The 14,173-nt window shown below is 39.4% G+C and overlaps 1 protein-coding gene across 1 annotated transcript; it reads right to left on the bottom strand.

Moving 5' to 3' along the window:
- Positions 1-11,548: 11,548 nt before the first annotated feature.
- Positions 11,549-13,620, bottom strand: LOC4338011 (protein IQ-domain 26). The gene is made up of 3 exons (XM_015783473.3): positions 13,022-13,620; positions 12,723-12,935; positions 11,549-12,641 (listed from the first exon to the last, which is right to left on the bottom strand). The coding sequence occupies exons 1-3, from the start codon at positions 13,463-13,465 to the stop codon at positions 11,886-11,888; spliced, it is 1,413 nt and encodes a 470-aa protein (XP_015638959.1). The 5' UTR covers positions 13,466-13,620; the 3' UTR covers positions 11,549-11,885.
- Between the last annotated feature and the right edge of the window lie 553 nt (positions 13,621-14,173).

Below are 14,173 nucleotides of genomic sequence, written 5' to 3'. Positions count from 1 at the left end.
CCCATTTGTGAGGGCCCATTGGTTATTGCAGTTATTTGAAACTGATACTGTTATACTTTTTTTTTACCTAAGAAATAAATATATGTTATAAGTGAGTGTAGTTTCTGATAAAGCAAATGCCAGATTTTATCTATTATCTTAAAAAAAAATCTAAAATTGATATGATATGGGTTTTACTGGTGGTGTGGTTGGAATGTGCTAATGATGTTTGGGCACTTGGCTCAAATTCTTCCAAAGAGATTTGCTCCGGTCTAACAAAAAATATCTCGAGGTACCGGTACTTCACGGTACTAAATCGTTTCTGATCGTTGGATCTTGCTAGGCAGGATAAGCATTGTTAGATCCAACGATTGAAAACAATTTGGTACCGTGAGGTACCGGTACCTCGAGATATTTTTTTTGTTGGTCCGGAGCAAATGTCTCTCCCAGAAGGTTGTTGTTGCACTTGATAGTTTTTGATCTTCAAGTCACGGTTCTAAAAATTACTCACTCTGTTTTGAAATTTGAACATAGATCCTTCAGGCACTTACTAAGCTGGTTCTTGGATTTTATTTTTCCACATAGATCGTAGGGCTCACAAAGTTATACTTTTTGGGTCCCAATAGGTGTACCTTGAGAAAAAAAAAAGATACTAATTTGTTTAAATTTAGCAAAAGGTTTATTAGTTTTGGCAAAAAAAACATGTTCAAATTTCAATAAAAATGAAGTTTCTAAACATCACAGAGTTTCGGCGTTATCCTAATATTTTTTTTCATTACAAATACAGTAAAATACTGATCCACCTAAACTTTTCTATTAATCCAATATCTTTTTAAAATCAAAATAAGTCATCAAAATCCATAACAAATTGAACAAGTCGAACCACCCATCTCTTGCGCCACTGCCAACCCTAGTTAACCAAACCTTTCATTTTTACCACTATTTGATTAAATTGCACTATTGCTAATAGTATGGCCTATACAATATTGTACCAGTGTATTCTGACATATCTCGAGTAAAAAATAATTTGTTTAAACTTAGCAAAAGATTGATTAGTTTTAGCGAAAACATGTTCAAATTTCAATAAGAATTGTGAAGTTTCTAAAAATCACGGAGTTTCTATGTTATCATAATAGCTTTTTATTCCAAAATGTAAAGCCCGTAGTTGATACACCTAATTTCTACTATTGATCCAATATCATTTTAAAATCAAAACAAGTCACCCAAATCCACGACAAATTACACATATTGAACAGCTCGTCGACACCATGACTCTCGAGACAATGTTGCATCCCTGGTCTCCCTCTCACCAACGGCAAGGGGGAAGGGGTTCCATCTCTTTTTCTAACCAAGCATAAGTTTTTAGGATTTTCTGAAATAACGTGTTTAGTGCTATGAATCTATTAGATATGTAGAGCTTGTTTTTCTTCTATGAATCTTTGTCGATGTCTACTTTATTAGTGACATCTTTGATCAAGATCTAGAAGGACTAATCAGCTAGGTTATTGATAATCCAATAAATGGCGTCGACTTTATAGTTCGAATTGTTGACTTATTTAGTGATGTCAGTTGCTAATCTATCAAAGGAATGAAAATGATGACAGGTACTTATCCATATCCGTATGGACATGCGGGAATTAGTTAGCATTGTGGCTGCGGTCATTTGTAATACCATCTCTCTACTCTTCCGTTTTCCTTAATTTTCTTTTTAGTTTTATATATTTTTCATCTAAGATGGTTGTAATATCTTCAAAGAACAGGTTATCATAGGTTTATTGTTGTAACGAAGGATTAAACAATTGCTCAAATAAACAAATCCTATGCAGACAGTGTGGGGCTAACACAAGCGAGCAAAGCCTTGTCTGGTCCGGTCAGGCTTCGAATTCGGCGAAATTTGCTCTTTTCTTGTCCCATCTCCCCAAGCACTGAGATACTCTCCTCCTCCTATATATATTATTATGCGAGTAAGATATGCATGATGGTGGCATTAGCTAGACAAGCAGAGAGCATCACTAGTGATATCTGAGGTGTAGTTGGGGCTCGAGACCTGAGCCGCCGAATTGAATTGAAACGAGCCAGCATGCATATGCAGCCCCTGCATTTTGCCGACCGGTCAAACGCTTTCCATGTGCTGCCCTAGCTGGGATCGAAGCAATGCCATTGCCACCCCCAACTGCTCCATCATCCATTCACAATACAGGCCAACCAATTAAATACTCCATCTATCCTATATTATTAGGGATTTTAGATAAATGTGATACATTCTACTCCCTCCATCCCAAAATATAAGGCATAACCACTCATACACAAAGACCAGAAAAAACATTTAATTGACTTTTTGGTTGGATCACCTTGATACATACAAGCAATGTGATTGGGAGATTTGATGATATAAGATTTAAAACAAATCAATTTTATAGGACCAAGAGATGCTAATTAATGTATGTATGCATGCATGCATGCCTTATACTATGGGACGATAGAAAAGTGGTTGTGCCATATATTTTGGGATAGAGGGAGTAGTACTATAAAATTGGACACCTTCTCTGACCAGATTTACAGTGCTATTGATGTGTTAAATCCATCCAAAATCCCTTATAATATGAGATGGATGGAGTATAATCTAAGAGTAATTATGATTTGATCTTTTTTATAGTGTGCTGAGTGTTTTGAATCATTGTAGCGTCCTTGATTTTAATTATCTGCCACATATTATCACACGCATCAAATATTAGACGTATCATAGTTTGTTAGGTTTGTGATTAGGTTAGATATCATCAGTTGTGGTATAACATGTTTTATTACTTTATACTCCCTCCATCCCATAATATAAGGCGCGCACGTATTTCAAGATTCAACCCTTAAAACATTTGACCACCATTTAGTATAATATGAAATGAATTTTATTTGTTAAAAATTATATCAATAGATTGAGATTTAAATTTATTTTCATATGGTTATAATTTTGTTGTTACAAACCTTATAGTATATGAGAAATTTTAAGCTAAAAATTAGTTTTGGAGACCGTGCCAATTTTGACCATGCCTTATATTATGGGATATAGAGAGTATGCTCCATCATTTACTCTTCAGCCTATCAGTTGTAGTCAAAATTAAATTTTAAGTCTTAATTTTAGAGTTAACTTATTTGATTTTTTTTATCATAGTAGTTTTTTTAGCTTGGCTTTTTGTCGCTAATAATACATATATAAAAATTGTAATCATAAATTATTTTTTATTCGCTAATAAGCATTATGGGCCTGTTTGGGGGAGCTTAAGATTCTGAAAAGCAGGTGGTTGGTAGCCAGCTTCTAAAAATCTGGAAAAGTTGAGTTTTACAGTTTCTGACTTCTAGTTCATTTTCTGGATTCTACAACTGCAACTTCTCAGAATTTGGACCAAAAGCTAGACTGTTTGGGAGAGCTTCTGATTTTGAGAGAAGCTGCAGTAGCTAGAAGCTCCCCCAAACAAGCTCTATAACTCATAATTAACCGTAGATAAAATGGTGGGACTGCTCATTCTCTAACCAAACAATACACCAGTTGTAACAAAGTTTGATGATAACCAAATTGGCCATATGTTTTCTTCCCCCATGGTTCATGCATGGGACCAACTGGTAGGACTTGTTTCATCGCAAACTATTATAAGGTCTCATCTCAAATGTCAAGATTTTTTCTTTGATTCTTGTAGATGTATCGATTCATGTTAAGCTATATTTAGAATTTTTGTGAAATTATGTGTTTCTAATGAGGTATAAGTTTATGTCCATATCTTAAAAACTGATCTAACACAAAGGTTTGTTTAGATACTACAAATGGCACAATTCGTTCAACCCCCGATGAGTTATGCCCAATTGTCTCTACCGGTTTTGACATTGTCTTGTTTCCGACGAAAATAACCCTTAGGACATGTTACTCTGTCTCTATCCAACCAACACGTACTAAGACAGAAGGTTAGGGGTATTAATGATTTTTGTTGAATTTAGATCAAATTCCTTCAAAAACCCTCCAAAGTCCCTCCTTTGAAAAGGATGTCAAATGTAAAACCAACAAGTGGCAAATGCAAAGAACGGAGTGATTGGAAAGGTGCAGAGACCGGCCTGGAACAAGGTGAAAGGAAAACAGAGCTCAAGGACAAGAATCTTGAGAAAAGAACAAAAATGTGGCAGTACTACCCCAATGTACTCCAGGGAACAAACACCAGCATCAGCATCACCGTATCTATCCCCTCCTCATCTATCAAATCAGAACCTAATCATTGCTGAAAAGAAAGCAAGTAGCCCCTCACAAACAGAGCAAAACATGCATGGATGGTTGAATAGAGGGTGATTTTCAGACTTTCAGTTCACTGCTGCTGCTAGATCAGTTAGCAGCAATAGGCAACAGCAGTGGCCAGAGTCTCTCCCTGGGTCCTGAGTCCTGACTGTGTTCAGGCCAACTTCTACTATCTCACATGCTCAAGTGGTGGTATAATGTATGGATGGGGTGCATATGGATCTGGATAGCATCACATTCAAATTTGGAACATGAAATGATTTGTGTGCCAGTATCAAAGCAACCCCTTCCTTGCCATGTTTTAAACTGGAGTACTACTACTAAGGCTGTGTTGGGATATGCTGATTGGGAACTTTTCCCCTGCATAGGAAAGGGGATAACTCATTAGCGCATAAATAATTAAGCATTAGTTTAGAAAACTTTAAAAATTAGATTAACATAATTTTAAAAGCAATTTTCCTATATTTTTTATAAAAAAATACACCATTTAATGGTTCGGAAAATGTGCGCACGAAAAACAAGGAAGTGAAAATTGGGAGAGGGGACTATAGAACACGACCTAAGCTGAGTTATTTTCGGCCATTCGTTGTGGTAACTTTGTGACATGCAGGTCCGATCCTGTCAATTTAGTGGCCCGGAGCGAAGCTAGAAAGATAGGCTCTTTAATACAACTCTGATAATATAATGATGTTTCTAACAAATGTAATACATAAAAAAACATTCTTATCAAATAAGTTGTATATCTTCCTCTCCCGGGCTTTCTAAATCTAAGTTCCTATGGCCTATGGGCTCCTATATCCATAGCATACATATATGGGGTTGGGCCGCTCGACTTCGAGGGCATAGTGCGGTGGCACAGCTCGACCTCCTCAGGGCCGGGCCTGGTGACATGTAAAACAAGACAAATCATTAGCACATAATTAATTATAATATTAATTACTATAAACTTGAAAAACAAGTTTAATTGATTTTTTAGAAAAGAAACTTCTACTATCATATACAAGGTTGTTTTTTTTTTAAAAAAAACACTCTGTTAAACAATTTGAGACGTGCGCTAATGAAAAATGAGGAAGTTGTAACTTCCAAACAATGAAGCGAATGGGGCCTAAATTGCATGTATGCAAATGTATTAATAATTGTTTTTATCTTTTGCAGTTAAATTTGTCAGTATATACTCCTATATTAGTATAAGTACTCCTTCCATTTTGAAATATAAGCATTCTGGCTAAGTACGACATTATATAGGCATTTCTGGCTATGTGTCATACATAGCTAGAAAATGAAAGTGTGTGATATTGACAACATAGCACCAGCATCACGATTTTGCATGATGTTATCTTCGTCCTCTGTTTTTTAAGACTTTACGGTGTGATTTAAGATTTTTCAGGAAATTCAGCCTTTTGATTCTTTTTGGAGAAGAAATTTAAAGCCAGATTTGAGTCATGGATTGACTTTTCTTTTCTTTCCTGGCATCTGCCAAATTTTGTATATTATTTTAGTTCTATTTTTTTTATCAAAACCGTGGGGACCCCTCACTGTGTTTTGATAAAAATATATATATATAGTTGAAGAGTTGGCAAAAAAAAAATCCTTTTCGATAACTATTTACTACAATTAACCTCAGGAGGCTTGAAAATTGAATACCACCCCACAACCAAACGAAAACATATTAGGCCCACTTAACAAACCCGAGTCAGGAGTTGGAGCTAGTTGCCGGAAACATGACAAATCGATCACAAGCAGTAACTTAACAAGCTGGGAGCAAAAGATACAGCCCTACTAGCAAACAAACAAAACAACTCATTCCTTTGGGAAAAAAAATAAGGCAATTATGAATTTGAATCACTATGTTTTCAACAAAAAAAAATCAATAAATTGCACTAGAAAGGCAATTTAAATCCGTCGATATGGAACAAACCCCTATCCATTTTTAAGACCCTTATTTTTTTATAAGTTTATTGTGAATAATTTCTCGCTTCATTATTTTTTAAAATAGTTTTTTGGATATTGATATAGTCTCTAAGATTACATATGTTTGGTCTTTGTATTTTCATAATCATAAATTTATTTTTATTCGGAATAATTTATTTATCTAATTTTAAAATGCTTCCCTTGTTTTAAAATGAAATCACCCCTGCTAGTATCTAAAAAAGATGTTAACAGAGAGGGGGACTCTCATTAACAATATTGACAGTTGATAAGTAAGGGGCATCGGAAATAAAATTTCTTGATGCATACACTGAGAAATGAAATTCAACCTATTTTTAAGATAAAATTAAATTCTGCTTAAAAATCAATGTATTTTGAATGAACTTATTTTGGTAACGAGGGAATAAAATAGTGTGAGATTTTGGGAAAACACCAGTGGTATGGGGGAGCAGTCATGAGTGCATGATTCCACCCACCAGAATTAAAATTATAATTCCCACGAATTAATATTAGGCACATGTAGGTGGGTTTCCATCTCTTTTAGAGCATGTATTAAATAATGCATTTGCATGGATGTGTGTATGATGTTACTTGTGCAGTGGTGTATGTGCATATGTGTTTCCCGTCTAATCGCAAAAGAAAAAAGTAGTACTCCCCTATCTCAGAATAAGTTCATTTTTCACTCATTCCGCACATACCAATAAAAAACAAAAAGACTAGAATGTCCATAATCTATCAAATCCAATGCAACTATCCATAACTTTATCTACAGCCAATACAATCAAATTCCTATTTTTAAAATCGAATGCAATGGTTAATCTAAAATAAAATTATTATGAGATAAAATAAATGAGCTAAAAATAAACTTAATATAAAGGAAGTATAAGTATAATATTATTGTTAGGATTATACGATGGGCATTGGGCCAATGGGAGCGCTTCTGTAAAGAGAGATCGGATAAGCTTTGGAGGAGAGGGAGCAGGTGGGTCCGGGTTGGCAGTGGGGAGTCCGACCGAGCGACAGAGAGATGCACACTGATATGCCCCACGCGTCGTCACGAGCGCTCCCTACTCCCTCTCTGTCACGCCGCGCACAGTTTTTGTGTCTCTGTGGTCCGCTCCTCATCCTCCTCCTCCCCTCTCCCTCCGATCCAAGCACGAATCTCAAATGTTCTATTGAGATCAAATCAAATCAAATCAAGCTGAATTCAAAACAAACCGTGATATATGGAGTATACATTGTCTTTTTTAGCTGGACTAGCTAGGCTAAGCTAACAAAAGATGGAGGTGCAGTCTTTGGGCCTCATTATTTGGCTTTTTTCGTAATAAGTCAAAACGGCTTATTAGAGAATAAAAATAAATTTGTAGGTAAAACTTTAATATATGTGTTCTCGGTGACTTAAAAGTCAATGCTGAAAAAGAAATTACGTTGAAAATATCTCAAAATCAATGTCAAAATTAAATTTGAAAATTTAAATTTTGGCCTTTTCTTTGACTGAATAGGCCATCCGATGGGAGCCTCTCGCTTTGCACAAAGCTTGGAGTGTTTTTGGTAGGCCCATATATACTGCACTCCCTTCGTCCCAAAAAAAAAAGGCAAACCCTGGGTTTCCGTGCCAACGTTTGACTGTCCGTCTTATATGAAATTTTTTATAATTAGTATTTTCATTGTTGTTAGATGATAAAACATGATTAATACTTTATGCGTGACTTATCTTTTTAATATTTTTTCATAATTTTTTTAAATAAGACAGACGGTCAAACGTTAGACACGAAAACCAGGGTTTGTTTTTTTTTGGACGGAGAGAGTATGCCATTAGCTTTGGTAGCTCATCTAAAGGAGGAGGTCAAATATCTACATGCATGGTACCCTATAGTAGTAGGATCTACAGAAAGAATTCCAAATGATAAGTAGAGTACTGTGCAGCCTGTGCAAGCTAGAATGCTATTAGTGTTTTCTCTAAAAAAATGCTATTGGTAGATCATATGGCTAGGATTCAATTCGATTATGCGGTCCAATTTATAACAGCGCCCATAGCTACGAGCTGCTATGCTCATTAGTATTTGTTCTAATCATATCACAATCTCTATACTCTAATTACCTTATGAAAAGAGGCCCAATCTAGCTATATAGTATATGCAAGTACTTAATAATACAAGTGTGTTAGCTAGCTAGAATGCTAGTAGATCATGTAGGATTCAATTCGATTTTTCTACCCGGTTAATAACAGCCTACGAGCTGCATGATAGGTTTATTGTTTGTAGTGATCGTTAATTCGTTACCGCAATCTCTACCCAATTAGTAATAGCTTCTATAAAACCCAAAAAGCTTTGTTCTTTCATTCAAAAGAGTTGTTGATATGAAGCACACGTGGAACGAAAAGGTCAGAAAGCTTTGGCAAAGTGAAAGACGTGCACAAGGAAATTTCTGACAGCCTCTCATCATCTGGTCTATGGTTGATGAGCCGTGGAAAACTTCATGAAGTAATTAAAAGTAATTTATTGATAGCAATAAAGCTAAGTCTGAAAAATAAACTATAATAGAAACCTCAATATCAACTTAAAATTAAGTATAAAATTTAAAAATTTTCCGCGGCTCAAACGCCAATAAAAAAAAAGAAAAAACATCAACCTTTTTTATTCTTGTTGAAAAGTACTGAGATGTTTCCTCGCAAAAAAGGGAAAAACGGAGTGATCTCTCCTATTTGCAGATAATAAACATTTCAAATCAAAAAAGAAAAGTAATTAATCTTCTAGCTGGTGTTATGTTACATTTCGCTAAAAGAACAGAGGGGATGCTCGGCTGCGGCTGCAGCAACAGCAAGCAGCAAAACCTGCTTCCATGCACCACAATCACAGTCGAGGACTGGCCAAATGAAGTCTTGCTTTATACCTCTCGGTACAGAACTTGGAGAATCACAAGCAGGTGGGGCTAATTTGAATGATTGCTAAATAATGAAGGAATGGTCCATGTACGGTTATAAAAATTTTAAATTCAAAACTAATCTCAGTGTTCTCTACTTTGATAAAAATTCAACAACTCATGGTGCAAGGTTAATACTCCTGCCGTACCATATCACGTACCATCATCTTAGGCTGAGTTCTACTCTCTCCATCTAAAAAAAAGAAGGCAAGATAGGTGATGATTTGATACCACTCAGGATAATAAATATGGATAAGAGGTTGTACAAATTTATTGTCCTAGGTAGTGTTAAATTCTCATCTAGATTATTCTTTTTTTTTCTTTTTGGGACGGAGAGAGTAAGTAGCTATTTGGAATAGCTAATTCCTCATTATCCATGAACACGTTTCTCCAACTACTAAATATGTGTTTTGTGTAAAAAATTTTTATGTAGAAGTTAATCAAGAAAATCATATTAATCCAGGAGGAGTGAACGGTAGGACAAACCAAACCGTGGAATAAAGAATAATCATTAATTTTGGTACTGATCCAAATTTCCCATTACCGACATTTCATTTCCTTTTTCCAGCTTAGTACTCAAAGCTTGTTCTTTGGTTCAAAATAGTTTTTGATATAAAGCACACGTGACACAAAAAAGGTCAGAAAGCTTTGGCAAAGAGAGACAACAGGAAATTTCTGAAAAGGTTCGGCCTTTTGTAATTCTTGTTCAAACATACTGTACTAAGACCCTCCCCCTCCCCCAAATAAAAACTCCTATTTGCACATAATAAACATAATTCCAGACCAAAACTGTGGAAATTTAATTATCTATGTTCGATTTTGCTATTCAAAACTAGCCTTAAATGTAATTCCAGACCAAAACAAAACCTGCAACCCCATTGTTTCCCTTATATTATACTACTTATCAGTGTGGCTTATTACTTATTAGCTACCAAATATAATTTATAGGTAAAAGTTTTATATACATATGTCCTTAGTGATTTGAAAGCAAATGTTTGAAGATAAACTACAATGAAAAAGTCACCAAATTAACTTCAAAATTAAGGTTAAAATTTAAATTTTTGCTTGTATGTATAAGTACAAGCGAAACTAATAGGCTATTGGTTCTTGCTAGAGAATTGAAAGAATCACAAGCAGATAGAGCTATTTAAATGGTTGCTAAATAATGAAAGGAATGGTCCATGTGGGAATAAAATTTTAAATTCAAAACTAATCTGAGTGTTCTCAATTAGAGAAAATTCAAAGGTTTAAGGGCATGTTCGGCTGGTATTTTTTGCAGCTGCACGATAGCTAGCAGCAGCAAAACTGCAACCGCACAACACAAGCGCTGCAGCAGCAGCGCTGCCGCGGGAACGACAGCCAAACATGCCCTAGATGTATCTGCCAAATGGTGTGACTTAGAGGCAGATATAGGAGTAGGGTTGTGCAATCCCACTCCCGACCTGAAATATCTATTAAAATTGTACTTTAAAATTCTAAAAATTAGAACATGAAGATAAAATTATATAAATAATACTAATTTAGCACTAGGCTTAGGAATAAGATTCTGGTTCCATCACAGGCGTGACTCTAATATACTCATATCACCGTCTTACTTGTTGTGTATATAATTATCGCCCCCGCTGCCCCTGCCCAAGGGCAAAACAATCTTGTTACCACGTTATATGCAAACTTGTCTTGGTCTCCTTCAAACCATTACCTCAAACTCCCTCAATCCATGAAAAAATCTCGATGAGTTGTGCTATGACCGTCCCTAATAACTTCATAAGTTGTAGAACATTAAATAAACTGAGTAGATGTGGTCTCTACTAATGTTACTTAGATTCTACTGTTATTACCAGCAGAAAAATATTGATTTATGAGTTATACTATCAATAGAAAAATATTCTATTATCAGTAATTGAGATAGTGGTACATATACATTACAATATATATTAGAAGAAAAAGACGGTCTAGATTTAATTTTTACTACTTATGAATAAAGCCCATTATAGAACACTTCGAATAAACCAGGTTATATAAAACCCATGTATCCATTCTTGTCTCGATTATTGCATTTTCCTATAGAGCACATTTATCATATACACTGATTAGTTTCTCCCTCAGTTTTGTCGAAATCATATAACTAATATACTCCTATATTTTTTTCCACAACAAAGTGATTAGTAGTAGTACTACATATCCTAGATTTGGATGTCAAGAAAGCCTGGAAGCTAACCAAAACAAGCACACAAAATCATTCATAATTGGTCCCACTTCCCATGCTACTGTCCCAGTGTCGGAGAACAGGATCATGACTTCATGAATCCGAGACTAATCTAAATTGTGCTTTTTATTCAACAAATTTACCCGGAGCTTTAGTTTTTCTTTAATAGTTTCACATAATTCAAGTATTTGTAATATCTTAATTTTAAAAAATGATAAAACATTTAAGAACCATCCAAATAACAAGACAACAGCTAGGTTTCATTTTGGGACAGAGAGAATAGCTAGCAAGAATTTACATCCAAGTGTAGTATGAATCAAATTTTCCTCATACACACTAGTTTGGCACCCATTAACACACACAAAAAAAGAGGATGAAAAACAGTTCAGAAAAGAACAGAAACCCACATGATTGATCACAAATTAAAAGCAAAAAAAAAAGAAACAAAAATGAAAAATAAAAACGAGAGAGCTCCCAAGAACACATTAAAACGCATTCTTATTTCTAATTACCAACTCAAAAAGCTCTCCTCGTCGTCTCACTCATTCATTCCCATGGATTGCTCGGATGACGTTATCACCACCTCCTCTGCAAGAACGCGTGGCGGTCGTTCTCGCCGGACTCCGACGAGCGGTCGAGGCGGCCGACGACGGCCGTCTTGAAGTTGAACGCCTCCTGCACCCGGTTGCACGAGCGCTGCATGCCCACGCCGCTCAAGCTCGCCCTGGACTCCACCACCACCACCTCGCTCAGCGGCACCCGCTTCCGGCCGCCGCCGGCGCCGGCGCCGCCGGTCTCCGGCCGCTGCTTCGGCGCGCTCTGCGAACGCACCTTCGCCTCGAACGACTGCGTGTTGGACATGTAGTTCGGGCAGTTGAGCGGCGACGAGTGGATGCCGCCGCCGCCGCCGCCGCCGCACACGCTCTTGGTCGGCGTCGGCGGCGCGTGCGCGTACCGCGGCGTGCTCTGCGCCGTCGCCGGCCGGGCCTTCTCCAGCGCGCACCAGTCGTAGTCGGGGAAGTGGCGCGACGTCGGGACGGCGATGCGGGGCGGCGGCGCGCCGCCGGGGAGGTAGCACGGGAGCGGCGACGACATGGAGTTGGCGCACCAGTCCTCGCCGCCGCTCGCGCACCCAGCGGCGTCGAGCAGCAGCGGGGAGCTCGCCCGCCGCGACGACGACGACCGCGACTTGGGCCTCCCGGTGTCCACCTCCACGATCTTGGGGCTCCGGTCGTACCCGTACGACGACGACTCGATGCTCGCCGACAGCCGCCGGCTGTACGCCGCCACACCGTGCTCGCTCCTCGTGTCGTCGCCGGCGCACCTCTCCTGCTGCATCCATCGCCAACACACAACGTCAACATCGAACATATACATGGCGATGTCGTCGGCGAGATTTAGCCAGCGGCGTACCAGCGAGCGGCGGGGCCAGAAGGGAGCGTGGTGGAGGTGCGGGAGATTGGCGGCGGCGCCGGCGCCACTGCGGTGGGCGCGGACAGTGGCCTGGGCGCGGACGAGCGCCTGCATGCTCTGCAGCGTGGCGGCGGCCTGCCGGCGAACGAGGTAGCCGCGCACCAGCGCCTGCAGCTTCACCAGCGCCTTGAGCGCTCGCAGCGCCTTCTTCGCCTGCACGAACACACGCCATGATTAACGACAATGGCGACGACGACGACGACGAAACCAGAGCAAGAAGACGAGCACCCGTTGCTTACCAGGAAGCCTCTGAATGCCGTCTGGATTCTGACGGCGGCGGCGGCAAGGCTGCGCGTGTCGCCGGCGACGGTGGCGGCGAGGACGGGAGCCGAGCGGCCCTTGCTAGTAAGCCGCACGACGGCGACGGCGGCCTGAGCGGCCGCCACGGCGGCATCAGCCGCCGCCGCGGTGGCCGCGGCGACGGCGATGGCGTGCTTGCTCTGCTCCCGCTCCGTGTCGGCGTACACCGACCTGAGCCACGCCGCCTCGGCCGCCCTGGCGATCGCCGCATTGCCCCCGGAAGCCTCCGCCGCCGCCGCAGCAGCAGCCGCCGCGGCCTCCGCCGAGTCCCTCGACGACTTCCCGAAGCTCCACCTCTTCCCCCCACTCGCCGGCGCCTCGCCCTTCTGCTCCTTCCTCCCTCCTCCCCACATGTTGCGGAACCACCGCGCCGCCTTGCCCATCTCGCCGCTGTCGAGCGGTGGCGCGGCGCGCTCCGGGGTAGCTAGCGGGTGAGGAGTCCGAGTGAGTGAGAGTGAGTGAGAATCGAGACAGGTTTTGAATAAGAGAGGGAAACCGCAGGGGGGAGGGGGAGGCGCGTGGGTGGCGTCGCGTTCGAAATAAAAGAAGAGGAGAGGAGGCCACCACCACCAATGCGGCAGCCATTACCGGACAAACAAAACAAAACCACCTCTCTCTTTCTCTCTCTTCGCTTCCTCCGTCCCAATCCCAGGCTACTGATAGAAAGCAATATGAACAGTTTATCTTTTTTATCTAGTGGTTTAGATCTATTTATATTACCATTTCAGTTAGTGGTTATAGAAATTTTGAGGGAGCATTATTGTAAAAAAAATAGGTGTAAGGTATAATCGTCATTTATTAGTGACTAAATCTTCTTTCTCTTTTATTTTTCTTTTCGATAAAATATGAGTGATGCCAATAAAATGGATGACCATAAATTGATTTAGACAAAAAAAACATAAATAATAAAGTATTCCGTAATCATTATATTAGTAAATTTATAATTTACCCTTAATAACGAACAATTCAGACCATTCCTACTGTACTACCGGTAGAGAGTACCAGAGAATATAACATCCTAGTACTATATGAGATATTACCTGGTACAATATATCTAGATATAATGTATGTCTAGATATATAGTACAGTAC

This window comes from Oryza sativa, chromosome 5 (assembly GCF_034140825.1).
Source record: "Oryza sativa Japonica Group chromosome 5, ASM3414082v1".
In the NCBI taxonomy this organism is placed as follows: domain Eukaryota; kingdom Viridiplantae; phylum Streptophyta; class Magnoliopsida; order Poales; family Poaceae; genus Oryza; species Oryza sativa.
The sequence above is the reverse complement of the archived record's forward strand: the minus strand, read 5'-3'. Positions and strand labels throughout refer to the sequence as shown.